This window comes from Penicillium argentinense (assembly GCF_028826775.1).
Source record: "Penicillium argentinense strain IBT 30761 chromosome Unknown utg000004l_segment0_segment0, whole genome shotgun sequence".
Classification (NCBI taxonomy): domain Eukaryota; kingdom Fungi; phylum Ascomycota; class Eurotiomycetes; order Eurotiales; family Aspergillaceae; genus Penicillium; species Penicillium argentinense.
Window position 1 is genome coordinate 4050406 of NW_026622663.1, and position 27202 is coordinate 4077607.

The 27202-nt window shown below is 53.6% G+C and overlaps 13 protein-coding genes across 13 annotated transcripts; 6 read left to right on the plus strand and 7 right to left on the minus strand.

The window, feature by feature from the left end:
- Positions 1 to 45: 45 nt before the first annotated feature.
- N7532_004431 (uncharacterized protein) lies at positions 46 to 915 on the plus strand (the record flags this gene model as incomplete). The annotated part of the gene is made up of 2 exons (XM_056616925.1): positions 46 to 476; positions 528 to 915. The coding sequence occupies 2 exons, from the start codon at positions 46 to 48 to the stop codon at positions 913 to 915; spliced, it is 819 nt and encodes a 272-aa protein (XP_056477282.1).
- Positions 916 to 2404: 1489 nt separating this feature from the next.
- N7532_004432 (type I glyceraldehyde-3-phosphate dehydrogenase) lies at positions 2405 to 3665 on the plus strand (the record flags this gene model as incomplete). Its single annotated transcript, XM_056616926.1, has 4 exons — positions 2405 to 2492; positions 2546 to 3115; positions 3182 to 3296; positions 3353 to 3665. 4 exons carry the CDS (start codon positions 2405 to 2407, stop codon positions 3663 to 3665), a joined length of 1086 nt encoding a protein of 361 aa, XP_056477283.1.
- Positions 3666 to 3999: 334 nt separating this feature from the next.
- On the minus strand, positions 4000 to 5702 carry N7532_004433 (rRNA-processing protein PWP1; the record flags this gene model as incomplete). Its single annotated transcript, XM_056616927.1, has 2 exons — positions 4000 to 5371; positions 5425 to 5702. The coding sequence occupies 2 exons, from the start codon at positions 5700 to 5702 to the stop codon at positions 4000 to 4002; spliced, it is 1650 nt and encodes a 549-aa protein (XP_056477284.1).
- A 240-nt stretch (positions 5703 to 5942) lies between these two features.
- On the plus strand, positions 5943 to 6337 carry N7532_004434 (COX assembly mitochondrial protein; the record flags this gene model as incomplete). The annotated part of the gene is made up of 2 exons (XM_056616928.1): positions 5943 to 5976; positions 6060 to 6337. The coding sequence occupies 2 exons, from the start codon at positions 5943 to 5945 to the stop codon at positions 6335 to 6337; spliced, it is 312 nt and encodes a 103-aa protein (XP_056477285.1).
- Positions 6338 to 6773: 436 nt separating this feature from the next.
- N7532_004435 (rRNA-binding ribosome biosynthesis protein UTP23) lies at positions 6774 to 7917 on the minus strand (the record flags this gene model as incomplete). Its single annotated transcript, XM_056616929.1, has 3 exons — positions 6774 to 7567; positions 7688 to 7777; positions 7830 to 7917. The coding sequence occupies 3 exons, from the start codon at positions 7915 to 7917 to the stop codon at positions 6774 to 6776; spliced, it is 972 nt and encodes a 323-aa protein (XP_056477286.1).
- Positions 7918 to 8585: 668 nt separating this feature from the next.
- Positions 8586 to 9828, minus strand: N7532_004436 (uncharacterized protein; the record flags this gene model as incomplete). The annotated part of the gene is made up of 2 exons (XM_056616930.1): positions 8586 to 9303; positions 9377 to 9828. 2 exons carry the CDS (start codon positions 9826 to 9828, stop codon positions 8586 to 8588), a joined length of 1170 nt encoding a protein of 389 aa, XP_056477287.1.
- An 811-nt stretch (positions 9829 to 10639) lies between these two features.
- On the minus strand, positions 10640 to 12362 carry N7532_004437 (uncharacterized protein; the record flags this gene model as incomplete). Its single annotated transcript, XM_056616931.1, has 3 exons — positions 10640 to 11665; positions 11719 to 11943; positions 12051 to 12362. The coding sequence occupies 3 exons, from the start codon at positions 12360 to 12362 to the stop codon at positions 10640 to 10642; spliced, it is 1563 nt and encodes a 520-aa protein (XP_056477288.1).
- Positions 12363 to 12807: 445 nt separating this feature from the next.
- Positions 12808 to 14235, minus strand: N7532_004438 (actin-related protein 2/3 complex subunit 2; the record flags this gene model as incomplete). Its single annotated transcript, XM_056616932.1, has 5 exons — positions 12808 to 12887; positions 12949 to 12997; positions 13056 to 13370; positions 13426 to 13954; positions 14054 to 14235. Coding segments are annotated over 5 exons (1155 nt in total), but the record flags the coding sequence as incomplete, so codon positions are not given.
- A 50-nt stretch (positions 14236 to 14285) lies between these two features.
- On the plus strand, positions 14286 to 17287 carry N7532_004439 (snoRNA-binding rRNA-processing protein DIP2; the record flags this gene model as incomplete). The annotated part of the gene is made up of 3 exons (XM_056616933.1): positions 14286 to 14302; positions 14361 to 14615; positions 14680 to 17287. The coding sequence occupies 3 exons, from the start codon at positions 14286 to 14288 to the stop codon at positions 17285 to 17287; spliced, it is 2880 nt and encodes a 959-aa protein (XP_056477290.1).
- A 1084-nt stretch (positions 17288 to 18371) lies between these two features.
- N7532_004440 (metalloendopeptidase WSS1) lies at positions 18372 to 19739 on the minus strand (the record flags this gene model as incomplete). Its single annotated transcript, XM_056616934.1, has 2 exons — positions 18372 to 19401; positions 19456 to 19739. 2 exons carry the CDS (start codon positions 19737 to 19739, stop codon positions 18372 to 18374), a joined length of 1314 nt encoding a protein of 437 aa, XP_056477291.1.
- Positions 19740 to 20640: 901 nt separating this feature from the next.
- On the plus strand, positions 20641 to 22186 carry N7532_004441 (DUF1776 domain-containing protein; the record flags this gene model as incomplete). Its single annotated transcript, XM_056616935.1, has 4 exons — positions 20641 to 20673; positions 20736 to 21075; positions 21132 to 21295; positions 21353 to 22186. 4 exons carry the CDS (start codon positions 20641 to 20643, stop codon positions 22184 to 22186), a joined length of 1371 nt encoding a protein of 456 aa, XP_056477292.1.
- Positions 22187 to 22473: 287 nt separating this feature from the next.
- On the minus strand, positions 22474 to 23556 carry N7532_004442 (uncharacterized protein; the record flags this gene model as incomplete). The annotated part of the gene is made up of 2 exons (XM_056616936.1): positions 22474 to 22875; positions 23107 to 23556. The coding sequence occupies 2 exons, from the start codon at positions 23554 to 23556 to the stop codon at positions 22474 to 22476; spliced, it is 852 nt and encodes a 283-aa protein (XP_056477293.1).
- A 1408-nt stretch (positions 23557 to 24964) lies between these two features.
- Positions 24965 to 27185, plus strand: N7532_004443 (tetratricopeptide repeat protein; the record flags this gene model as incomplete). Its single annotated transcript, XM_056616937.1, is given in 3 exon segments — positions 24965 to 25094; positions 25108 to 26989; positions 27044 to 27185. 3 exon segments carry the CDS (start codon positions 24965 to 24967, stop codon positions 27183 to 27185), a joined length of 2154 nt encoding a protein of 717 aa, XP_056477294.1.
- Between the last annotated feature and the right edge of the window lie 17 nt (positions 27186 to 27202).

The window sequence follows — 27202 nt, forward strand, 5'->3', positions numbered from 1 at the left end:
CTGTGTGGCAGTCGGAGTGTTCGTCTGGAAAGAGTCGTGGTCAACATGTCGTCGCCGATGGAATTTTCATGTCTCGGTTATGCTCTACGCAACTGGACCGACTTTGCATTCACTTTTTTGCCCGAAGACAATACCGGCCGATGGCGAGCACCGCTTGCCGTTCCATTTTTCCCCTCGCTCGTCAACTTATTCTCGGTATTCCTCTTACCAGAGTCGCCTCACTGGCTGGTCTGGGTTAGTCGGATTGAGGAAGCATTTGCCAACCTCGCTGCATACAAGGGCACGACTGCGGGCGACGAGATGATCAAGACCGAAATTGCCGGCATCGAGCTTTCTCTCGAAGCAACCGCAAAGTCAAAGAGTGTGGCCAAGGAAAAATTTTCCAAGGACGACGAGGAGCATCTTTTGTATCGCTTCAGTCTGTGTATTGTCTTGCAGTTCTTCCAGCAAATGTGTGGCGGCAACCCCATTTCAGTGTATGCGTCGATTTCAAAGAGAAGAATCTCGGTATGAGCTCGACCCTCTAGCATGCTGGCTGCCTGTGCATTGACCAGGAAATTCCTCTGCTCGTTTATCGCTTTCTTCGCGATCGATCGCCTCGGCCGACGTGCGGTGTTCATGATCAGCGGGACTAGCATGTGTATTTGCATGCTCGCGTTGGCGGTGACAAACAGTTTTGGGTCTGATAATAAGCATGCTACAATCGCTTCGGCAATCTTCATCTTCGTGTTCAACTGCTTCTATCCCATTGGCTTCCTGGGCGGCAATTTCCTATATTGTACTGAGGTTGCACCCGTCAAGCTGCGAGTGGCCGTGGACATGTCCTCTGTCTCAACCGCCAACCACTGGCTGTGGAATTTTGTCGTGGTGATGATTACTCCGGTCGCCTTGGACACAATCGGGTATCAGTATTAGATCATGTATGCAGTGCTGTCTGCATGCATCCCCGGTCCTCGTGTACTTCTTCTACCCGGAGACGATGAACCGGAACCTGGAGTTGCTCAATCACGTCTTCCGGGACGTATCTTCTCCCTGGCAGATTGTGTCCATGGCGCGGCATCTGCCTCAAGGAGAGGTCACTACAGAAGAATTCATTACGGCCAACAAGGATAAGGGTGACGGATGCTCAGTGGAGGTGGAAGAGAATGCTTGATTTTTGTAAACATGGTATACTATATCTGCCAATTAACGCAGACAAATAAAATGTACTAGACAGAGTTTTCGTTGACTAAGAATAAATGATCTTGATGACTTTTCACTGTGCGTATCCGGCATTGCCCGTCATCAACCTCGAGCTTTCCGACGTAGTGACTCTTAGCAGTAGAAATCGAGAGGGATTTATTTAACTTTGGCTCCTTCAACGATGCGGCCCCTCACGGCCTATTTCCGTAGCCCACTTTTTTTAGTGGATGCAGGTTCGTACGCTGGTTGAACTTCCGGCTAATCTATAGGACGAATATGTTATTTTCTATTGAACCTACGTCGGGTAGTATACAAGTCGCACTTCTAACAACGTGTTTTACGAAGAGACTTGAGTTCAAATGACGTTCTACTGCGCATTCAGCAAAGATCCCGAATCACTGCAGTCTGCTGAATCCTCGAAGATACCTCAGGCGCTCGGCGAGACCGGACTCTTGGCAGGGGCCTCGGCGAGACGAGGCCACATCGGAATGCCGATGCGGAGGAAAAAGATGCCGGGAGCAAACCTCACCCGCAAATCACCGCGCGCTCAAAGGTCACCCCGGCCACCACACGCCAATCCAGGCGCCGCGCAAGTCGTGTTCATGGGGCCCTTTATGTAACGCGGCTCGAACGCTCGGTCGCAGAAGCCAATTGCAGGGCGGACCCAAGCCTGCTCAAGCCTAGCCGCAAACCACTGACAGTCCCCTCCGTTTATCGGTACTTCTACCCCGGAGTCGACCACCAGCCCCAGCAGAACATGGCACCGGCCACACATACGAGGCCTTTGCGTCATGGTGTCAGGCCGGAGGAGACCACCACCACTTTCATCGGGAGGTGAGCGCGGGACTTTCGGCGGCAAGAGGCTCCGTCATTGGTTCTGGGTGGATTCCGTCTGGCCGGATATCCGATGGCGGGATCCGCCGAGGACGACCATGGCCAGGGGCCTGACGTGCAATGGGCCTGGTTGATATCTGGATGCTGCGATAATTGCTGCCCGGACTTGTTACAAGCCGACCTGGTATCCGTGTTGCCGCGGGAGATTCCGGATTCCTGCGAGATATCGATGGAGAGAGCGGAAGAGGTGTTGGAGGCGGTTCTATACTTATAGATATGGTTCCCATGAAAAGTTCTTAGTTTAGATCTTCTCTTTATTATAATAGACCATTGCAAAACTATATCCTCATCTCTTCATTGAAACGATCTTCACTTCATTCAAACTGACATGGCTCCTTCAATCAACGACGTCCCTGTTGCTCCTACCATCTCCCCTTCGGCCTGCAAGGTCGGCATCAATGGCTTCGGTCGGATCGGTCAGTATATCTCTTTCACTTATGTTATGACATGGCTTACTGATTTCTCACAGGCCGCAATGTCCTCCGTGCTGCTCTCGTCCGCTCCGATATCGACGTCGTCGCCATCAACCATACTTGCGTCACCGTTGAAGACTTGATCTACCTGATCCGCTATGACTCCTCCATGGGCGATCTGGACGAACGAACCGATATCCAGGCACACTCAAACAACCTCATTACCATCGATGGCAAGCGTATTGCCCTGACGTCAGAGCGTGACCTCAAGCAGCTCAACTGGGCAACCCTGGGCGTCGACTATGTCCTCGAATGCACCGGAAAATTCACCAAGCGTGACCTGGCCATGGACCACGTCAACCACGGCCAGGCTAAGCGGGTGCTCATCTCAGCTCCCAGCTCCGACTCTCCCACTTTTGTCTACGGTGTCAACTCGGATTCCTATACACCTACTGAAGACTGCCGTGTCGTCTCCAATGCCAGCTGCACCACCAACTGTGTGACCCCGGTTCTGAAAGTGCTCGACGAGACCTTTGGCGTTACCCAGGGCTTCCTGACTACTGTTCACGCTGCTACCCGATCCCAGCAGGTTCTGGATGGATACAGCAAGAAAAATCGCCGTCTCGGTAAGGCAACACAAAGTTATATGGCTGTTTTGCACTGGTTACTTTGCTAACAGGCTACGTGTCCAGGTCGTGGCGTCTTTAACAATATCATTCCCACATCCACCGGCGCCGCCAAAGCCGTCGCAGCTGTTCTCCCTGATCTGAAGGGTAAGGTCACCGGCGTGTCCATCCGCGTACCAACGTAAGTCCGTCTGCTTCTCTTGTGCGTCCTATCTGTCAAAGACAATAAACTAATAGTATCAAATCCAGCCCCAACGTCTCCATGATCGACCTCACAATCAGCACCACCAAGCCCACATCTCTCCAAGAAATCCTCAGCGCCTTCCGTCTCGCCTCGAAAACCACCATGGCCGGCGTTCTTCGCGTAACCGACGAAGAACTCGTCAGCCAGGATTACAACGGATCTCCGTACAGCGCTATCATCGATGCGCCTGCGTGTTCTGAGCTGAACCCACAGTTCTTTAAGATTATGGCGTGGTATGATAATGAGTGGGGATACTCGAACCGCTTGCTGGACTTGACGACTCATGTGCATGCCCTGGAGGTTTAGATGCACTTTAATTTTTATTTTATTTTCATGTGTGGTGTTTGGGTAGGTTAATGTTATTTGATTTTAGATATATACATCTTAGAACTTCAATATACATGGTTATGGATTTGCCTCATCGTTCCTACGCCAGGGTGCTAGGCGTCTTATGTACAAATGTACACTAGTGTACCGATCAATCATTTGGTGATGCCTGACGTAATGGTACCCGCGCGGAAGGACAGACTACTGGTAGTTTCGAATATTCACAGTGTTTTAAACAAAGCGGAGCTTTTGAAGAGAAATGAAATCTATTTTTCGTACATCAAGGCATGACTCAACGGGTATCGATACGTATCTAATCCTCATCCATCGACTCCCACCCATCAGGGCCATCAGCTTGAGCACCCTCGCCGCCCTCAGCGGCACCCTCATCATCAGACTCCTCCTCATCATCATTAACACCGAGTATACGCTCGGGCACATCGCCCGCGAGATCCGGCATGCGCGAGACGAAGGTTCGGCGCACAGCACCGTTCGTCGACGCATCCCAGATCTGCACGGTACCCTTGCTGCCGGCAACGGCCAGACGGAAGCTGACCTCCGGGTCGGGTGCGAAGGCAGTCGAGAAGACCTTGCCAACATCCAGCTTGCGTGACACGACGAGGCTGGGCTTGTCGTTCTCGACGTTCCACAGCTTGACTTCCTTGTCTGTGGAGCCGGTGACAAGGAAGCCGGGGATAGTGCGGTTGATGTCGAAGGAGGAGACGGAGGAGTCGTGAGCCTGCAGAGACCAGACGGGCTTGGACTCGGCCGGAGTGGCGGGGGCATTGCGAATGTCGTAGCGGTAGACCATGCCACCGTCTGTGGTGACGTAGAAATAGTTCGGATCATGCGGGTCCCAGCGGACGTTCTCAACGTCCGAGTCGACGCCCCAGCGAGCCTTGGAGTCGGGGGAACGCATGTCGGCGGCAACGATAGTGCGGTCGTAGCTACCACTCAGGAGAACTGTCGACTCCTTGGGATGCCAGTCCAGCGAGCAGACCTTGTCGGTGTGGTGCGAGTAGGACTTGGCACAGCTGGTGGTGTTGAGATCCCAAAGCTTGACAGTTCGGTCTGCGGAGGCGGAGGCCAGAAGGTTGCGGTGCTGGCGGTTGGCAGCGAGAGCCAGGATGGAGTCGATGTGGTACTCATCGTTGGCCTTGCTCTTTTTCTTGGACTTCTTGGGCTTGGAGTCTCCGTTGTCCTGCCCACCTTGCCCCAGGATGGCATTGGGGTACATGCTGTCGACAACGTCCAAATCCCAAATCTCAATATCAGGCTCCATGGTTCCAACAGCCACAAAGTTTCCGGTTGTGCGCTCCTCGTTGGGCTTGCCGCCGACGGGGACATCCAGCCACTCCACGCAGAGAGGAATACCGGGCAGCATGATATCGTGGTGGACGTAGAGGTTGTCGGCCTGGTCCTCGTAGACGTAGACCTCGAGATGAGCGACTTCGTCCTCGACCTTACCAGCCAGAAGCAGGTTGTCGGTGGGCATAATCTGCAGCTCCTCGCGCTCCTCATCTTTGTCCTCGTCCTCGGGGATGACGAGGTAGGGGTCCTCCTCGTTGGGCTGGTGGTAGGCCAGAGACTGGACATTGCCGAACATGGTAGCCCTCTCGCCATCCTCGTCAATCTCATCATCATCGTAGGTGTCAAGGTCGAACTCCTTCAAAACATCATCGTCCCTGGCAGAGGTAATTAGGATATTGCGCATCGTCAATTGGGCCGCAGTACATACTCGGTGCTCTTAGAGCCAGAGCCAGAGCCTTTCTTGGAGTCCTTGTTCTCTTTCGCACCCTCAGAGGCTTTCTCATTACCCTCGTCCATAGCTTCGTCCTCGTCATCACCATCCTTGCCATCCTGAGCGGCACTCAACCCCTCCTGCGCATCTTCAAGCTGCATGCGGGCCAACTTCGATATCCGGCCCATTTCCTCCTCGTCAATCTCATATTTTGTAGGGAACTGGGCTGCGACACCGCGCCGCACCCAGGCCGTAGTTGTGATCATCGAAGACATTTCTGATGACAATCGCTTTATATTGACAGTCGACTCCAACTTTTTTTTATCGGCGATATTTTTTTATCGGTGTGTCGGGCGGGGCGGACCGGCAGAACGGGACAGATCGACTCACCGCCCGGGGATTTTGCGGCGTCACAGCGCATGCCTCGCCAGCTCCGATCCATTGCGTTGAACGTCACACCACATTGCTGCACTTTCGTTGGGTCTTGGTTTGCTCAAAAACATCAATACGCCATCATGCATTCTCACCTGCACACTCCCTATAACGTCAGTACGTACATCCAGCGTTCATGGCATCCCTCCATACGTTACACATCATACGATGAAGTTGCGGTCCTAACAATTGCAATGCAGATTGTGAGGAGGTAATGACGGCCCTCGATGAATGCCACGCACGCGGATTCCTCTACAAAGCTGTTGGCAACTGCAACGACATCAAGCGCGAAGTCAACAAATGTCTCTCTGCCGAGCGAGCCGACCGGGCGAAGCGCAACCGGGACGATGCGCGAAACAAGCGCGCGCGGATTGAGGAGATCTGGGCTCGTGAGCGGGGACAGGATCGTGCTTCCACTTCTGCTGATGCTGGTTCTGGTGCTGCTGCCAATGCAGAGAGCTCGGGAGCCAAGCAATGAGTCGTGATAGTTTAATGCGAACATGGGATTGCAACGGAGTTCTTCATGTCGGGTTTCGGTGTTTTCTTTTTCGGCGAATCTCTTCTCTTTGCAAAAGTCAGAGGCTTGTACGATACTGGGCATGTATATATAGATATATATCAAAAAAATCAGCTATTGCATATGCTACTATATTCTTCTAGTGCAGCGGGAAAGAAACAAGGTCCATGGCAAAACTAGCCTGGTAACCTTGAAACACATTGTAATGGATATCTACATTGCACAGGATAGAGCTTCGTCTGTAATCGGTTGACATGTACAAAATTGACTTGTCTCGTAATATTGGATGTACATCTAAGAATACACCATGTCACTTTTTGATATGGTACCTGATCCGAACGCCATGCCGTGTAGAAATGAAAAAGGGGAAGGGTATGCAATCCTCGACATTTGACTGTTACTCGTCAACCTCCATGGAACCGGTATTAGGACCAGTCTCGGTAGATGGCGCAGCATCGTCGTTGCCATGAGGAGCAGCATTCTTGTGATGATGTCGGCGTCTCCTCTTAGGCTTAGAAGCACCTGCCTCTTCACCACCCGGCTGCTCAGCCGCATCATCGTTCTTGCTTGTCTCCTCAGTGTTCTTCAGAGACTTGCCCTTCTTCGGAGTAATAGCGGGACCAGCAACCACCTTCTTCTTAGACTTCATCACACTGAGCGGGTTCGGCCCCTTCACCTTCGGTCCTTTCTTCTTCTTGGGCTCTTCTGTCGGCTTATCCGACGCAGCATCGCCCAGGCCAAAGCGGAACTTCGCCTTCTCGGCGTTGTCCCGCACGTTCTCGGACGGGCTACTCATGGGCTCCAGGACCATAACCGAGCGCTTGACGTAGATGATAGGTACACCCGGAATGGAACGCGCGCGAAAACGGAGCATCTGTGCGCGGCGGACCGCCCGTTCCTCTTCGCGCTCTTCGTCGCGCTTACGCTTGCGCTGTTGCGTATCATTCTTATCTTGCTTCTTCACGGGGGCGTCGGCCGTAGCAAGGATGTAGTGCTCCTTGTTCTTCTTGGTATCGGCATTGGGCGACAGCAATGAAAGAAGACAGTCGATCTCGTCGATGGGCTCGGATTCAGTGTTGTGCGAGCAGTGACGGAGCGGAAGTTCTGTTGGAGGGGGAGATGGCGGGGACGGTAAGGCTGGTTGGTCTTGGGGTTGATTGGTTGCGCAGCCATGATGGCAGCCAGGGAGCACTTGGTCAACACTTAACAAACGGCTCTGTCAGTTCCAATGGGCTTTCTCAATCGCAAATCGTCCGGTTCCATCGCCGAAGGCTTCATGCCCGGGATGTCTGGTGGGCCGAAAGTACTCACGTGGCTTGGGCTTTCCCTGGAGAGTCCGCTCCAATGAGGGAATCAACTCCATCTTGAAAGAATCGATGGCATGGAGGAAGTTCGAGTCCACTGTTTCGTCGTTAGTAGATGCTCCAGATCCCGGCTTGAAAGAAGCACATACCAAGCACCTGATAAGGCTCACGAAAGCCAAACGTCATCTCATACTGGTGCATTAACTTGCGATACTTCTTGGAACGTTTGGCCCTCATTTTGAAGGTCCGTCGTCAAAATATTGAGCGATGAGATCTTCGATGTTGCTGTGGTGCTACGGACGAAACTTTTTTTTTAATTTGCCGGGCGGCGGGAAAGGCGGCGGGAAAGGCGGTGGGGTAGGTGCGGAGGAACTCTTGAGGTATACAGGGTCTCCCGTCTAAAAAACCATGAAGCTCACTAAGACGGAGAGTAAAATACAGTGCCATTTTTTTCTCTTCTGGATAATGAGTGGAGTCTGCTGTTATTCTGCGCTTGGCTTCCAAAGAGAAACATTAAAAGTGCTAAAAGTAATCACAAATTCGGCTCTAGTTGGCCAGGTCATGTAACGCCAGTATCCTCCATGCAAATGTAAAAGTGCCGAGTCGTGAATCATGAACATAGAAAATAAAAGACATTTTCGTGGGTGGTATTTGCCCATTAGCTGACGGGGTTGATGAAAAATGCGGTGAGCATTATCGGCTTCATCAGGGCCATCGGGGCCATCGGGACCATTGGTGATGCGGCCAGGCTTCGAAGATGTTACTCGTACCTGGTGGTCGAGCGAAGCAGCTGCGCAAACAAGAGAGCCGTATGTTCTGGGACTTTGCTCTGCTCGTATGCTTCCTGGATGTCAGGATAGAAATATATGCCTGTTGGTGGTCACGTAGGTTGTGGCGCTCTGCAATCATCCAGCCCGCTTCTTGCAAGAGGCAATCACGACTGAGATATCGTCCATCTTTCCTCCCTCGATGGCCAATCCTTCGTCGACTGCCTTCTCCATGAATGGACTCTCCGCAAAAGGGTCTTGGGCGATATTCAGAGCTGCATTTAGAAGCTCTCGCGCGGCATAGACCATCCGGTCATTCGACAAATCTGAAGGAGGAGCCAGATCACCCGGCTCCATCCGTCCCTCGTCCCATTTTTTTAGACTGTCCAGAACGACTTTCAGGACTTCATGTTCCCACAGATTATCCATGACTCCGTCGGACACGGCTAGAACCAGATCGTCTTCTTGGAGGGCGATCTTGGAAAGCACGGCGTCTTTGCGGGGGGTGTCAACGCTGTTGGTCCCGAGCTGCATCGGGCAGTCGAACCAGTGCCACTGCTCCGCCGTTCGGAAGAGAATCTTCTGCTCGCTGGGTCGGATCACCATAATCTTGCAATCACCCAGGTTCGTGACGTAGAGTAGGGGTTTCTGGGTGCCATCTGGTTCGCGGTTCCAGTGGAGAAGGGCCGTGGCAGAGGTCGTGGTCCCATACCACTCGGTTGGGGAAGTTGTTGCTTGGAAGGTTTCTTCGTATGCGGATTGGAGGTATTCGATCGGGTCGACGGTGGTCGCATTGGAAGTGACTCGGCGCTCGATTTCCAGGGCCCAGAAATGCAGTAGCAGTCTCGACCACAGGCTGTCACGGTATTCCATGTTAGACCCATGCGACACCCAAATCGCAAGCCAAGCAAATAAGGGAAGAAACTTACGCTGCATGGCCATGGGGCTTGGTCGCCCAGGCGCCTACGCCGTCGTCGACGCCGAGAAAGTTCTCCGCAACGATGATCGCATCGTCGCCATTGTTCAGGCCGCGGATCAGCTCTCCCTGGACGGACAGGCGCTTGTCCTGGCTTAGAGAATGGGTGGTGAGGGGATCGGAGAAGGAGGAGGACGGAGGGGACAGGAACGGTGGGGGGAACGGTCGAGACGGGCGCTTAGCGCAAAGGGCGTATCCCGTCTCGAAGAGAAACGGCGACCTGGCGAGGCTCACGTCGTGGCGGTCGGGAACAGGCGTGGTGGTGCCGTACGAGGGCCACACAGCTGCGTGGTAGGGCTGGGCAGTGCGCGGTCGCAGGGTCTGTCCGGAGGGCTTGAGAGCGGCAAACCAGCGCTTCGCAGCTGGCCATGGGAGAGACGAGAGCACGCCTGCCGTGGTCACCATGCCGGACGGAGCGCCTCTCCGCGCACCAAGGACCGAGAATGATAAGAGAAGGGGGCCTTAGGTCATGGCCGTGGGAGGAAAGAAGGAGGGAGTGTCTGCGCCGTCTGAAAACCGGGCGGGCTCTTTCACCGGTGAGGCCGTGGAGAATGCAGTCTCTCACTGGCCTGCGCCGCCGAAGTGTGCTGGACTCTACTCCGTACGGCGTGTCATATGAAGACGGCAGCCTCCGCTACGCCGCACTTCTCAGCCTGGCTGGACTTTATGGAAGGCACAGCGGGATTGCATATTCATACGTGTCTTCAACTGCAATAACTACACTACCCTAAGGTATTATACTACTAGTGGTGTGGTTTCGGGGATAGTCGCTGGATGCCAGTGGGGACTTTTTTACATTCTGAGTCTTATCAAGGCGACCCAAGGCTCTCCAGGCTCTACGGCTGGGTCCCACTATTCGATTTTGATATTATCTACTGTCCTGTCCTAGGGTACCCCTGGCTGAGTAGTGCTGGGGTATCTCAAATCAATAGAAATAGCTTCATGACAGGCACATCAAATCGGGGGGTCGATGTTAATCGGCTTGTCGAATAGAAAGTACTTACCTTGGGTTACCTTATTGTACGACCTTCACGCAAACCCGAGAGGGTTTAGTGCAGGGTCGTGCTATCAGAAGATGGGACCGTCATTGACAAAGCAAGTAGTTCACTGGGCCCCTACCTATTGGGCACTACATCAGTTATGTAGGTGTCATCTACCCTCGGGTAGGAAATCATCATCACCGTAATCTGTGAATGTCGTAAAACAAAGAATGTCTCTAGCTCCGCGAAAAGTTAGGAATGGGCGAACGTTCCTTCGTGATCTCCGATTCAAACAGGCGCATCGCTCTGCACAGTTCCTTAGTCATTTCCTCATCTTCAACGTTGCGCTGAAGGCTGGCCAATCCCTGGAAACAGGCCCATCCCAGGGTGTCCACCCGGGCCTCAAACTTGTACCGACCGGGACCCTTACGATAGTAGGACAACGCCACGCGAAGCTGTCGCTCAGCGCACGGACAGGCGCGCTCCACATTGTAGGTGCATTCGCGGGCGCAATAGCAGATCGCGTGGCAGATACACTTGCGTTGCTTGGCGAGATGCAAGAGATGGCAGGTCGGATCTTTGCGGCGCTCATCACCCACCGATTCACCTTCCAGCTTGGCCAAGGTGGCAATGCGATGGTCTTTGATAATATCCTTCTCCCAGAGGGCATAGTCAGCAGCCTTCATGTGGATAAAAGGGAGCGCGGTGGTAGGCACGTCGTTCTCAGGCACTGCTTTGGGCACCATAGCAAAGTATTTCTCGGAGATCAATGCCAGCAGCTCGGCTGGGATCTCGCTGAAGAATGGAAGAAGAGCAGTCCATTTCAGGGTGAATTCGCAGGTCCTCTCATTCACGATATTCATCGCAAATCGGCGAAAGCCTAGCAGGTCGTCATTGTTGAATCCCCTGTTTGTTTCCTTCTGCCAGAGCCGGCGGATGTAGTCTTCCTGGTATCTGTGCTCAACGGCCTCGTGTCGCTGCGCACATACATTGGGCGAGTCAAGCAAGTCCTTCATCGCCAGGAAGACGCGATACATATGGTTCGGATCCGGTAGATAGAATTGATGGCCGTTCGAGCGCGGGCGAGGTTCCATTTTGAATTGGGCACATAACTCGATGGCCGACATCTCAAGGATGATTCTGGAATAGAGCACATAGTACAGGTTCTCCACGATCTGAATCAGGGTCTCCAGAGAGTCAGTCCGTACCTCAGCCTCAGCACACTTGATCCAGTAGGCAAGCCCCGGGTAATTCTCGTCAGTCTATAAAATGTCAAGAGTTAGCAAGCTGTGGCTTCGACGGCGGGTATACATACCTCCACGCCATAGGCCAGAAACGCAACATGGAGGATCTTGGCCACGGCAAAGAGCTGAATGAAGATTTTGAGCACTGGGCGAAGATGGGCGGACCTTTCCATCCGGTCCAGTCCCTCTGTGCCCAGTACAACGGACGCTCTTGGGGTAGATGGATCTTCGGAGGCCGGAATCCATTCACTATCACTCACACGGTAAGGGTGAGTGTGTCGCGCGGAGGTAGTCATCTGTACAAGGATTGATAGTCAATATGAGTTCGGCAGGGCGTGGAGGTGGGAAAAAGGAGGTGCAGAAGGCAACGATGGAGGACGCCAACTGGGATGGGACCACACACCATGGGGTCAACGGTCTCGTCTGCTGGGGAAGGAGGCAACAGTACCGATTGAACGTCCGAGGCTTCCTTGTCATCCCGGCTGTAAATCGACGAAGAGTATCGACAATGGTCATTCGGCGTGTTGACACTCGATTCCTCCTGCTTATCTGGACTCGAGGGACTGATGGTCGACGGAGTGATGATTGACGGATTGATGGTTGATGCATCGCTTTTCCGGGAATTTTTCTCGTCGGTGATTCTCAGACGTTCCGCGCTGGACCGAAAACGCCTTGCGATCGAGCTCCAGGCCCGACTCTTACGGCCTTGTTCCATGTTGAGTCGGGGCCAGGAAAAGAGCGGGGGTTGTAGTTCTGGTTGTGACGCATACAAGGGTCGACCGAGGAAGAAAAACAAAAAGGATGCAGTAAACAGGAAAACTTCAAGCCACCGGGGGGTAAATGTGCGACAGCGGGCTGGACGAGGTGGTAAGTGAGGCAGGCGCGGCCTGGCGCCGGCACTTGCCTTCACTTCACCTCACCTCGCTTCACTTCATCTCATCCGACCAGCCAAGGCCAACTTGAGGACTACCTTCAGGAAGAGTAGGTCATGGAGGCCACCTAAACAGATACTGGCAGTGAACGAAACACAGATCGATAGATGGAAGGTACAGTTTCAAAGAAAAGTCTACAATGGAGCAGGAGCTTGCCTTACAATGAAAAGAATTGCTGATTCGTTAACGCTCTCCAAGGTAATATATCAACAGGAAGCCGTTGCGAGTCTAGCTCTGCACACGGAATGTTCGTCCACTGGCAGTCTTGCGCTCGCGCTCTTCGTTTTCGGGTCGGGCACGGTTGAGGACTTGTAATAGTCAGCATGTAACGTACGAGTAGTCTTTGGGGGAAGCGAAATGCTTTCATACCTTGGAGGAAGTCTGCCGTCCGCTTGCGCATTCGAGTGTGGATGTATGCCTATCATGGATGATCAGTCAATGACAGCAGAGATTGACGGGGGAAAATGCCGACATACCTTAGAGGCCTTGATATGGTAGTGGAAGTAATCACGGAAGGTCTGGATGTGGGAGATGTTTTCATAGCGGCGCTGAGGGGTCAAGTGTCGGGGGAACAAGACTATGAGAGGAGCCATGTCAGTATTGCGGCACAGAGAGATACTGAAGGACTTAGACTGCTCAGGTCTCTTACCGAAGGTGACGTAGCTAATCTCGCCCTCGCCGGTGTTCTTCAGGCCCGGGACTCCCTCCAACTCAAGTGGGGGATCACTACGGAACAGCACCTGGGGCGCATTCTGTAGAGTCACGACACGGCGTCTGGCATCCACGAATTCCTGCCAGTTGTCAGTATTTGGCCAAGGACCCCTGAATATCTGGGATGCGACGAACCTGCAGGAAGACCTTGCCGAAGATCCGATCGGTCTCCTCGCGGAACACAGTGCTAAAGATCACCGTCACACGGTCCCAGCTGGCTTTGATATAAATAGCCTCCTCCTCACGGTAGTGAATCGCCATCACATCACCGCCTTCCTTTACGCCTTGCGGGGCGGACTCTGACGTGTATCGCGATGCCTCCTCGGCAAGTTTGGTGAATTCATCGAAGGCTCGCTCGAACGGCGCGGCCATGGCGTTGCGCTTCAGCAGGGCAAGCTTCATAACCAGCTCATCACGGGCTTCCTGTTCGGCGGGGAGGTTCTCCAGGTCGACTTGTACTGAGAAATCGTAGCCGGGTTCGGGGGTCACGATGTACGGGCCATATTCCCGCTCCAGCACGGCCTGGGCGCCATACTGCACGAGTTCCTTGAAGCACTTGACGTTGATCGAGATGAGGATCTTGGTCTTGGACTCGGGTGTCGAGAGGTGGAATGTCACTCCGTCAAAGTCAGAGACCACCTGGTCAATCGACGCCGGGGTAGCACTGCGGGCAACTGTTAGCTTGGGAGCCTAGGTGGCTGTGTATACAACGCCGCAATGGAGGAGGGGTGGAAAGACGATCATGAAGAGGGGTGATGTGTACCTGGAGAACCGCTCCGTTAGGAGAGATTGGATCAAAACGTTCTGATAGTCCAAGAGAAGCATGATTGGCACGCAATGGGGAGACGGATGTTGTGAGGTTGGCAGTTGGGGGCAAGCCGCGCGATCGTCATGGGCGGTGGGGGAGCCGGATAGGTCGCTGCCGCCGCCCGTAATTAATTTTGTGCTATCGATAGCAGCGTCGGCGTCTCCAAAAATTTTCCCATCCACCCAAGATGGTGAAATCTTACTTGTGAGTGTCGCTGGCGTTCCAATTCTGGATCCTGTGTCTCTGACTTCTTTCTTTTTAGCAAATTCGAGCACTCGAATACGTTCGGGCTCGTCGCCTCGGCGACCTCAAATGCGATCTGGACAAAGGATGAGCCGACCGGCGGCGCAGTTCGCCAGACAGGCGCAGGTCGGGCCATTGTCGGTGCTAGCGAGGAGGTACTTTGCTGGGATGTGAAGAAGGGGGAATTGTTGGGACGCTGGCGCGACTCGGCGTGCAAAGCGCAAGTGACCGTGGTTACGCAGAGTAAGACGGACGAGGATATCTTCGCGGTTGGGTAAGTTCCACCAATACCAATTCTACATTTTTCAGAGATTAACATTGGATACTTCTCCTTGTAGATATGAGGATGGCAGCATTCGCATCTGGGATTCTAGAACCAGCACGATCATCATTTCCTTCAACGGTCACAAGTCCGCCATTACCCAACTCGCCTTCGACCACGCGGGCGTGCGCATTGCCAGTGGCTCCAAGGATACCGATATCATCGTCTGGGACCTGATCTCCGAGACCGGTCTTTTCAAGCTTCGAGGACACACCGACCAGATCACCTCGCTCCACTTCCTCTTTCCGTCACCCGAAATACTCCAGGCGTCAGGCATGAGTGAGCATTCGGGCTTCCTGTTGACCACTGGCAAGGATGCGTTGATCAAGATTTGGGATCTGGCATCACAGCACTGCATCGAAACCCACATTGCGCAGACAAATGGTGAATGTTGGAGCCTGGGTCTTTCACCCGACCAAGGTGGCTGTATCACCGCCGGCAATGATGGAGAGTTGAAGGTCTGGTCGATTGATGAAGGAGCTATGGTTGAGATTTCGAAGGAAAATTTGAGCGCAAATGGTCGCCGAATCCTTACTGACCGGGGAACTTTCTACCGCCACGGCAAGGATCGTACACTCGGCATCCGATTCCATCCTCGCCTGGATTACATTGGTGTCCATGGCTCCGAGAAGTCGGTGGAGATCTGGCGCATTCGATCACAGACCGAAGTGCAGAAGAGTATGGCGCGGAAGCTTAAGCGCAGAAAGGAGAAGGAGGCGCAACGCCAAGCCGAGGAGAAGGGAACTGATGCTGACAAGGAAAAGGCCAAGGATGCCTCTTCTGCTCCCGTCTCGGAAGTCTTCGTTCCCCACGTCATTGTCCGAACCGGTGGAAAGATCCGTTCGTTCGACTGGATGACCAACAAGTCTAGCGGGTTGAATCTGCTTGCCGCAACAACAAACAACCAGCTTGAGGCATACAACGTTGTTCCGGCGAACAAGAAGACCAAGGATGAGGAAGACTCGGAGTATACCCGTAGCCTGGCCGTGGATATCCCAGGCCACCGCACAGATATCCGGTCAATTTCTTTGAGCTCCGATGACCGCATGCTTGCCTCTGCTTCGAACGGTAGTTTGAAGATTTGGAATGTCCGTACTGAGGCCTGTCTGCGTACTCTTGAGTGTGGTTATGTCCTCTGCTCTGCATTCCTGCCTGGTGACAAGATTGTGGTTGTTGGAAACAAGAATGGCGAACTGGAAGTGTTTGACATTGCGTCTTCGACCCTACTGGACACGATCAAGGCGCATGATGGCCCTGTCTGGTCTCTTCATGTTCACCCTGATGGAAAGTCCATGGTCAGTGGAAGTGCAGACAAAACTGCCAAGTTCTGGGAGTTCAAGGTTGTTCAAGAAGAGATTCCCGGTACCAAGCGTACCACTCCTCGTCTCAAGCTGGTGCACACCAGAACCCTGAAGGTCAGCGACGACATCCTCAGCCTTCGCTTCTCGCCGGATTCCCGACTTTTGGCGGTCTCTTTGCTGGACAACACTGTCAAGGTCTTCTTCGTCGACTCCCTCAAATTATACTTGAATCTTTACGGCCATAAGCTTCCAGTTCTGAGTATGGATATCTCTTATGATAGCAAGCTGATCGTGACTTGCTCGGCCGATAAGACTGCACGCCTTTGGGGACTGGACTTCGGTGATTGCCACAAATCTCTGCTTGCCCACGAGGACAGTGTGATGTCTGTGGCCTTTGTCCCGCACAACAAAGACGGAAACGGTCACAACTTCTTTAGTGCCAGTAAGGACCGGGTCATCAAATACTGGGATGGCGACAAGTTCGAGCATATCCAGAAGCTGTCCGGGCACCATGGAGAGATCTGGGCTCTGGCCATGAGCCACTCGGGTGATTTTATTGTCAGTGCCAGTCATGACAAGAGCATTCGTATCTGGCAGCAAACAGATGAACCCTTGTTTCTGGAGGAAGAGCGCGAAAAGGAAATGGAGGAGGCTTATGACAACACCCTAACCGCATCTCTTGAGCAAGACGAGGACGGCGAGGATGGTGAGAAGGCCGAAGCAGTTGATGCCGGCAAGCAGACTACAGGCACCTTGATGGCTGGAGAAAAGATCATGGAAGCTTTGGATATCGGCATGGAGGATCTCGCGATCGTTCAGGACTGGCGCAGAGTCAAGGCGACAAACCCGAATGCCGCACCTCCTGATCGCAACCCGTTGTATCTTGCCCTGAACAACGTGTCCGCTGAGCAACATGTTCTCAATACCGTGCAGAAGATTCCAGCGGCCGCTTTACAAGATGCTCTCTTGGTTCTGCCCTTCTCCAAACTCGACGCCCTCTTCACCTTCCTCAATATCTGGGCCGAGCGCGAGTGGAACGTGCCTCTTACCTGCCGCGTTCTATTTTTCATGCTGAAAACACATCATCGCCAAATTGTTTCAAGCAAGATCATGCGCCCGATGCTTGACAGCATCCGTGCCTCGCTGCGCCGTGTGCTTGCTCGTCAAAAGGACGAGATAGGATTCAACCTTTCTGCCCTGCAATTCATCGGCAACCAAATCCGCGAGCACAACACCAAGGATTATATCGATGAGGAGAACTGGACAGAGCCGCAGACGCAGCAGGGAACCGGCAAGAAGCGACAGTTCATGAGCGTCGCTTAAACGGTGAAGAATCGATACGAGCATGGTCAATTGGCGTTGTCGGGTCATTTTTTGACCTTTGTTTACATTTATGTTTGTCGTATAAAAGTTTTATATCCTTGGGAGTTTAGAACAAGGGATGTATCATACTGATCTGTTTCGAATATGACCACTGGCAATTCATTCTGGATTATAATAAAGCTATGGAGCACCATTTTCTCACGCACTCAGGTCTAGTACCTTTCCTCCAACGTAAACATGAATCGAAATGTAGCAGAGTATAAGGGCTATATAGCAATTCTTGACCTATGAATCGGAAACATTGTTAGAAGCCAATCCATGTCACCAACGTCTCCCGCCGACGCGAGCAAGAAACCAGCTTCGAAAACTCCTTTCAGCAGAACCATTATAAGCATCGACGACAGACAGTAAGTACCGCTGCCATACCTTTTCCGGCTCTTCCTAAAATTTTTGGTTCGATGATAGGTCTCATCACTTTGGAGTGCTTCGGCTGGTCTCCTCTGCGCGTGGTCACGGGGGATAGGAAGTGTGGAACGTACCGAGAGGTGGGTAGCCAACATGAGAAAAGAGGCTAGGACATTTCTAGGCTCCAATCATGCTGGCACGTATGTCGAGGGCGATGTTGGGATTTTCCCTGGTGCAATCGAGTGCAGGAGAGAAATAAATGGGGAGACGGCGAAAATAATTCAGTGGAGGGATTGCTTACATAATTGTAGTCTCTTCTCACGTGCTGTGTGGGGCGGTGGTAGCTCTCTTAATACCATAGTGAGGGCACCCTTTATTTGAGGTAGATACTCAATAGTATGAAGATAGTAATAATGCTCGAAGGTATCTCGTGGTCCCCAATGATCGGCTAGCTAGATTTTCTATGCATGTCTGATCCGACAGGGGTAGGTGTGTGGGGGAGGAGAGATGGCGACTAGCGAGGCTTTAGTAGATAGAGATACAACAGCAACGCCAACATAAGATCTTAAAGTGTAAGAACATTACTCGGCCTGTTAAAATTGAGAATTTCATTTCAGTATTGGGTTTTCCAAGCTCAATACGTCGCTTGCTCAGATAACAGGTCACGCCCCCCTGTCAGTCAAGAGGACTGTTTCATCTTCCCACAAGCCGAGCAAGTCCACCATTGAGTCTCCATGAAGCTACCACACTGATCGCAAAGCCATCCTAATGGGCGCTTACTATGATCACGCTGTAGGGAAGCAAGGGTGTCTAAAGCTCGGGTCCGGTTCTTGAATGCGAATGTATCCCGTGCAGGCGGCCCGTCCTTTTCTTCTTCGGCTTGATGTTGACGTTTCTTTGTATTGTTTTGTTTAGGGCGCTCGGTCCCTCCTGACGAAGCACCTGGTGCGCTGCTTGATGGAACTGGCCGTTCCGAAGCACAGGCATCACAGCAGAGATAGCTGGCAGGGTTTTCAAGTGTACATGTTGGACATGTCCACGGTGTCTCGTAAGAGCTATTGTCCGCACTATTATCGGCAGTCAGGTCAAATAATGTAGGTGTCTTTTCCGGTTTCGATATTTGTTGCTCTTTTGGCGCGCTTGAAGCCTCTGCTTGGGAAGACCCCTGAGGAATCGATGGGTTGGGCGATTCCGCGGTGCGAGGGCCGGCTGGGTTTTCTTGACTCGGTGGAATGTATGAAGATCCATACTTCTCTCGCTCTTCTTCCTGGATTAACTCAATAAAGGCCTGTAAAATGGCCTCTTCGTTCGCATCATCCTCTTCCGCCTTCGTCCTGAACCCATTCTGTGAAGCTTCCTTGGCCAGCTCTGTGCTTCGGTCGGTTCCAGAGGCACAGCCGTTCATTACCTCAGCTCGACGCTGTGCCGCGTCCGCTCGTAGTTTGCGAATATCGGTCCCCCGAAGGTGCCGAGTACCACCAAGCCTTTTCCCGGAGGTTTTTGAGATAAGCCGTCGTTGCTCTGCAGCCGCCCGAGCCTGCCGGCGCGCCTCATCGATTGGGATTCTGCTCCCGCCAAGACGTTTGCCTTCAGACAAGAATCCCTCGCCGGTGTATCCCTTGATGACCAGCTCCTCATGCTCATCTCTGAGCTGATTCCAGAGAGCATGGAATTCCCGGTGATGAGGGCCATGGACAATATGGCAGAGCCTAGTAGCCTAGGTTAGTCAATGTCAGGTCGGGTATCGGATAGAAACAACTTACTCATGCAACATAGTGTCCACGACCTGTTCAAAAGGAAGGAACTGCTTCTGATCGGAAGCGTACCGTAGTCTCAGGCAAATCTTCTGGCCAGAGTTGACATTCAGTCCCAGCAGGTTACTCTGCCGTGGGTAGAACTCGCAGATTGCACCAACTCGCCATGCACGCTGGCGCATAATGGGTTTGACCACAGATGCGACCTTGCGCAACATGAAAAGGGCCTCTGACTCGCGCGGGCGTTTCTTCTCGTGGCGGTACTCGCCGATTAGGGCGTCCAGTTCCCGCATTGTGGCGGTTGGTAAGAACTTGCAGGGCCAAGGAAAAAAAGAGCGATTTAAAAGATAGGTGCGTGTACAGGTTCACCAGTAGAGAGTGAATGTTTTAACTGGAAATAACATCCAACGCCGACGGGTAAAGGGTCAGCTTAATATTGACATTGTCAATGCTGCCAGGGACTGGATCTGGGTCTGATTCAGGACCCTGTGTATCGGTATGAATCGCTTCGACCAAGACGCAATCAACCCATCACAAGCCCCTTCCTTTGTCTCGCAGTCGAGACGCTCAAATCTCGTTTGTCAGTGTCGTCTTCAAGTCTGGGAGTGGCAGAAGCAGTCCGATCGTTTGCCAGGCAACCCTGCTCGGTCGATGACTAATCAAATGGGGCCCACTTTAAGTGGAAGGGACGCTCGCTGATTAGTTTGTCTCCCTCCCGATGTCCCAATTTCAAATGTTAGTACTAGTAGTCACGGTAGTACCCTCACTTCAAGTTGACCTCCAGGAGCTCTCAGGGCAGTCAATGATGGTGATTAGATCCACTTCGAGTATTCCAACGGGTTTTTGACAGTACTCGAAAATAATATACATTTTGCTCAGATCTATGATATGGTGTGTGCCCGAATGTAAACGCTGAATATATGACAGCCAGCTAAATGATTTTTCCGAATTACTCGTATTTGATAAAAATTTGCTATTACGTCCCAATACGCAATCAGCACATACTGAAGAGCTCAAATTTTTGATAGTGATGGTAAGGAATCAGGGAATCATAGCAGCAAAGGCCACGATCGGCTATTTGACGCATCCACGAAGCTGTCATGTGACACGATAGCGAGCGGAGACTTTATCGCTGCGCTTATCACCATCACTTTTCTTTGACCAGATTTTAGGGCACTCTAAACACCTAACAAAATGACAAGCGACGATCAGTTCTTCTTCGACTATGTGAGTTCTGTCGCCTCCTCGACATCCCTTTTGACTATCTGGTGCTGACCCTTCTCGAACAGCTTGCGTCGATACCCCATGACGTAAGGCGATATTCCACTCAGGTTGCCGACTCAATCGACCAGCAAGTCGACCAGGCAGCCACCGCAATCCGAAATACACTGTCCCAGCAAACCTGGCTACCGTCGCAAGTGCGCCCGTCGATTCGCCAAGCCCACAAAATGCGCCCGCGCGGATTCACAGACCGAGTGCAGGACTGGATGACTCGAAACCGTGCGTGGACGGCGGCTATCATCGCGTTTGTTGGTACTGGAGTTGTTTTGTGCTACGGCAACAAGAAATTGAACGGGAAGAAGAGGAAGGCGAGAAAGGCCGGGAATGGCGCGCGGAAGGAAATTGTCGGTATGCAGGACGAAGCTTCGTTTTGACACGAGTCGGAGTACTAACGGTCTATCTAGTGATCGCTGGTTCGCCTCATGAGCCCATGACACGCGCTATTGCCGCAGACCTGGAACGCCGGGGATACATTGTCTATGTGACGGTTTCCTCCGCGAACGAGGAACATCTTGTTCGGGCAGAAAACCGAGCTGATATCAAGGCACTTTGGCTAGATTTGACGACTGTGAGTTTCCAATTACCGAACGAGGCGCCAACAGAAATAGAGCTCTAATTTCTCAAGAAGAACACTCCCAACTCATCTGAGCTGCATCCGTCATTGCATGAGCTCCGATCCTTGATCACCCAGCCCCAGTCTCCTCATCCGGGCATGCCTCCGCACACTTGCCAGCTGAGCGGCGTGGTTATCTTGCCCTCCCCCAACTTCGCCGCAGGCCCCGTCGCAACCATCCCGGCCTCATCGTGGGCCGACACTGTCAACAGCCGCCTTCTTTCTCCCATTCTCACCGCGCAGATCTTCCTGCCGCTCTTGACTCTTCGCAACAACAGCAGCGCTCTCGTCTTCGCCTACCCGTCCATCTCATCATCCCTTTCTGCACCCTTTGCTGCACCCGAAGTCGCCACTACCCGCGCCATCTCCGGCTTTGCGGCTTCTTTGCGTCAGGAACTCCGCCTCCTTGAACATGGCAATGTCGACGTTGTGGAGCTTCGACTGGGAAATGTCGACCTGGGCCCTTCGTACCGAAACGCTCAAAGCCAGATCGCCGGTACTGAAATCTTGGCCTGGAGCGCACAGCAGCGAGCTCTTTACGGCCAGCAGTATCTCTCCAGTGTCGAACAGCGACCTGTTGCGTCTGCAGGTCCTAGTACTGTGCGCGGATCGCCTGCGCGAAACCTCCACTATGCCTTGATGGATGCTTTGGAGCCGGCTTCCGTGAATTTCCTCGGCCGTCGGACTCGTAAAAAGGCGGTCATGTACGTGGGTCGCGGTGCCCGGTCGTACAACTTCATCGGTGCTTGGGTTCCCAGCGGTCTTGTCGGACTGATGATGGGGTATCGAGGCGGGTATTCCGTGCCCTCGGGCAGCCCCAGCAGTGGCAGCGAACCCAGCTGGTAGCGGGTGTAACTTGGAAACCTTGCCAAGCTGACCTTTTATTTCTACCGATCTGCACTGTTGAAAAGCTAATCTCTACTTGAACTTCTTGAAATCCTTACTTTGCCTAATTTTTGTACATACATTCATGATAGTCCTCACTCTTAATGGTGCCAGTTGCACGGCTAAGTGCCATTTACAATATTGCATATCGTCATAGATTCAAAAGTCGTAATTACACTGCGTCGGATATCGTTTGTGTGTCGTTGCTCGTGTCCATTTTCAGGATATGAAAACCATGGGGGGCCACGCTAGACCCGCTCGTGCTTCACTTCGCTTGTTTCAGGCTGCATCCCGGCTTCCAGGCTAGATCGATGCTGCCCGTAAAAAGGATCCTTCGGGGCCCTCTTCACTCGGCCCTTCACCAGCCACGCGCGCAGCTTGATCACAGCCCAAGAAATGACGAAGATCACTAGGATCGCCGCGAGGATGCCGAAGCAGTATCCCGCCACTACTCCCGATTTGTTCCCGCCCTCAGTATCTAGGAAGCCGTATGTGTAGAAACCTTCAGTATGAAAGGTAATGTACACTACGCAGAGGTAGAACAGCAGGATCAGAATAAGGAAAGGTAATGTGATCCACGGGTGCGGGGCCGTGGTTGCGAGTATGATTTCTAGAAGTGCGTAGAGGGAGTTGAGGGCGTGCTGGGAGATCTGATTTCTGTTAGCATCAGTCCACTTTCTTAGTTCAGGAATTAGAGGGATGCAGGGGGCTGCGGAGGGTGGGAAGTGGGGGAGGGGGGGGGCGCAGATTAATTTCGTGTTCTAAATGGGTTGGGGGTGCAACATATGTGAGACATGCGCTTGGACGCACATGATGTTGCAATGATTGACAATCGTCATTATGGCGGGGAAGCGAGACCGACTATGTATAATGAGACGTACATTTGACCAGGTTGTAAAGGCGTCCTTGAAAACGCCGTTGCTGTAGAGGATGCCCCAGAACACGATCGTCACTAGAAAAGGCAGCGTGGTCACGGACGAATAGAGGATGGCGTGCATTGCGCGCAGGGCCCGCGGCCAGCGGTCGAAGAGCACCGAGCGTCCGGTGATTGCGTAGCAAAAGCCATGGATAGCTGCGAAGAGCGTGTAGAAGCCCAATCCCCAGTACGTGAGCCAGGTAAAATAGCTGAAGGACTGGCCGATGGCGGCGCGATCACCGTGGGTCCCATCGAAGATCCAAATGGCCAGGATCGAGGCGAAGATGTAGATGGAGATCAGTCCGCGCAAGCCGGCGAGAGTGGCGGGAGAGAGCAGCCAGCTTGTTTCGAAGCAGTGGAGCTCATCGCGAACTGGAGCTACGCCGAAGAGGTGTGCTGGAGGGATCCGGCGCATTGTGGGATATACTTTACCCTCGGGCAAGGTTGAGATCGAGGATCGTGGATTGCGCGAAAGACGATGGGATCTTAGGGCAAATAGATCGGATCGATCCGAGATCGCCTGGAGTGTCGTCACCACTCACCGTGTACCGCAACCTGGCTGCAGAGCCTACGGTGCGGATATACCTTGAAGCGCGTGACCACCGGAAATGGACGAGGCAGCACGCGACCTGGTCCAGAAGCCGTATATATAGTAAAAGACCTCACTGTCATTTTCTAACTAGCCTGAGTCCCATCAGCAGCTCAGCTACCCTCTCCCGGCTTACGTCGCTTACCCGAATGGTCCAGTAACAAGCAATGCCGCTCTGGTGGTATAGACTCCGCTAGGCGAGCAGCAGCTAACAGCAGCTAAGGAGGATGCTAGAGCCATTCGCTGCGTCGGCCAGTCAACGACGGCGCATGTTGTCGCCCCACGGCTGCCAGATCGAGGATCGAACCAAAAGTGGTAATGCTCCGGCTGCACAACATCAGTACGGGGTGTCGGCCGAGGCGTACCGGGTCGCTAAGCGATACCAATCGTTAGTTGCAGGGCCATCCTCGCCATTGACCGGGGGGTATCTAAAATAGTTCTTGCTGACCCCTCCTTGGTCTCTGCAGGTACTCAGGCACGATGCTGAGGGCTGCAGAACAGAGAGGAACGGTTCTGCGTCCAATTTAAGAAACACGGTCCACCGGGCGTCCATTATTGGAGAACCAGCAAGAGGGCGTGGGACTGGCGCACGAAACAGCCCGTGTGGGGAGGCGAACTTCTAGAAGGAGGCACTCCGACGAGGGAGAGAACCCCACCGGAGGGTCAGGTACCTGGCCATAGTGGGAAAGTAGGGGGAGAAGGATGTACCGTACTCTGGAAGGGAGAGTAGGAGGATGGCGAATAACCCGCGCGGGTGGTGTGTGCAGGGCTTGGCGCCCCTGAGGCCGCGACCGCCCTGGCAGTACCGTGACTGCAGAGAGCCGTCAGTCGCACCTTCCCCTGAGTGGGCCTGTGTTTACCGCATTGTGATCGTCAGGGCCTCGCCCGTTTTCTCCCTTTCGCCTCTGCCTCTGACGCACCTGCTCCCATGTCGTGAATCTTCCCTGGGCTGTCATTCCTTTGGCCTCTGTTGCCTCCGCCCTCTCTCCTTCCCCCAAACTCCCGCCGCCAGAGAGCCGCTCTCTGATCTGGGTCTCTTTCATCCAATGCCCCCCGCCTGAAACACCATTCCGGATGACCTGAAAGTTGGGAAATTTGTGATTGATTGGATTCAGACTGACTGTGACCGGCAAACCAAGCCTTGCGTTTCGACGAATATCGATCTTATTTACCCCATCCCCCGAATTTCGGACCAGAACCTCACTCCTTTCCTTTTCAACCACAACCCCCCACGATGGCGGCGTGGCGTGGCAACCTGGGCGATTGTCGCTCCAACTCGCACGACACTCTGCGGAGTGGCATCCCCTCTCCGCGCATCGAACATTATGACGGCGAAGTGCCCCCCGCTCTCTCCCCCTGGATGCGTTCGCCGCCCAGGGCCGATTCCTCGCCCGCCAACTCGACGAGTCGCGCCGTGGCGATCGCCGCATGAGCCGCCTGCCCCCTCCAGCGTGGCTCGGTCGCTGTCCCATGGCCGACCCCGATACTTTCGTGGGAACTCGAATGAGTCCCAAAACGACGGACTCGCCCGCAGACCGACACAGAAGAACACCCTCCCGGAAGTCGAAGAACCAAAATACCGTCCAGTCTCCGAACATCCTCGATTCAGCTCCGTCTCGCACGCTAGCAGCAGTGGGGACTTCCAAGATGATGACTCCACCCCTCGTTCGACGATGCTACAAACAAGCCCCAGCGGGTATGGCATGCCCCGCGCAGACTCCCCGGAGGAGGATGCGTCGCTCGCCGGGGATACCTCCGTCGGCATGGCTGTAGCGAACCCCTCGCGCGACAACTCGACTGATTCCGTCTCGCGGTTGCACATCCCGCGCACCTTGGCGCCGCCCCATTCCCCGAACTCGCGGCCGTCCAGTAGTGCGAGAGTGATGCACCCCGAGCGGGAGAGCTCAGATGATGACTACAGCAGTTCCAATGGCGGGTCAACCTTCTCGAAGCCCCGGAAGCTGTCCTCCAGCAGTGCGGTCTCGCTGCCGTACTCTCCCATGTCGACATACCCGGCGCGACCACAACCACGATCGCCCTCAATGAGCTCCGAAACGTCGAATGGGTATCTACCTCGGCCGTCGTTTAACTTCTCTCGCCCGCTCAGCCGATCCAGCACCAGTCTGTCCGCACCGGGTCCATCCGCGACATCGGAGCCCACCACCGCTCCTCAGGCGCAGCAATCGAGACATATGCACCGTTCGAGCAAGCCGACTCCGATCCTTCTGCCCCTTGCCACAGATGAGGCAGGGTCATATCCTCCGCAAGAAGGCGAGCCTTCTTCCGCCGTCTCTTCATACACCTACGCCAAGTATGCCCTCCCACGCGGCCGGGAGTTGTCGAGAGATTCCGTCGTCTTTGCCGGCCTACAAACACCGCATTTCGAATGGAACGAGCCCTTGTTTGAGAATTCCCCGCCTCGACGCTCAGAAGAGCCGCTACGCTCGACTCGCACCCCACCACCCCCTGCACGCAACGAGACGGAAAACTCACCCAAGCCCCACTCGATGCACGAGGTTCCTGCATCGCAGTCCAAGCGAGCCGTACCCGTCCCAGAATCGCCGCCAAAGCCTCCACCAACAGCAGCGGCACCGGTGACGCCAGTTACGCCGCCTCGGCCATGCACGGAGTCGACCAAGCCAAAAAACAATGAGAAGGATGAGACTGTCTCATCCGCGGACTCAGCCAGTACCCTGCGTCCGCAAACTGCCAACACCCAGTCCTCTTCGAAGACTCTTTCCGCGGACGACCATGTCTCTATGGGTATTGATTTGCACGAAAAGGGATCCTTGAACGAGTCGACTTACCATATGCGGATTGCTGCCAAGCAGAACCACCCAACTGGCATGCTGTTATATGCGCTGGCTTGCCGTCACGGATGGGGCATGCGCTCCAATCAGCAGGAAGGTGTACGATGGCTCCGCAAAGCTGTGGACTCGGTTGGCTTGGAGATGCTGGAGAACCCCGATGCTCCTGGCGCATCCAAGGCCAAGGAGCTGCAGAAGGCGTATCGGGCTCAGTTTGCTCTTAGCATCTATGAACTGGGTGTCAGCTACCTCAATGGCTGGGGTATCAACCAAGATAAACCACTGGCTCTCCGTTGCTTCGAAATTGCCGGACAATGGGGTGATGTCGATGCCATGGCGGAAGCAGGGTTCTGCTACGCGGAAGGTGTTGGCTGTAAGAAGGATATGAAGAAGGCAGCACGTTTCTACCGACAGGCCGAAGATAACGGTATGAGCATGGTCGGAAACAGCTGGTAAGTACCCCAGACCGCCAATTATAATGCGGAATATCTCTAACCCTATGACAGGATCTACAAAGATAAATATATGGCCGAAGATTCCGGCAAGGGTCGCTCCCGTGGGCGCACTGTCAGCAGCGAGAAGAAGCCGCGCAGTAAATCACGGACCCGCAGCATGTTCCAGCGGAAGAAGTCTGCGGCAGAGGCATAGACTGTCTCGATTGTACA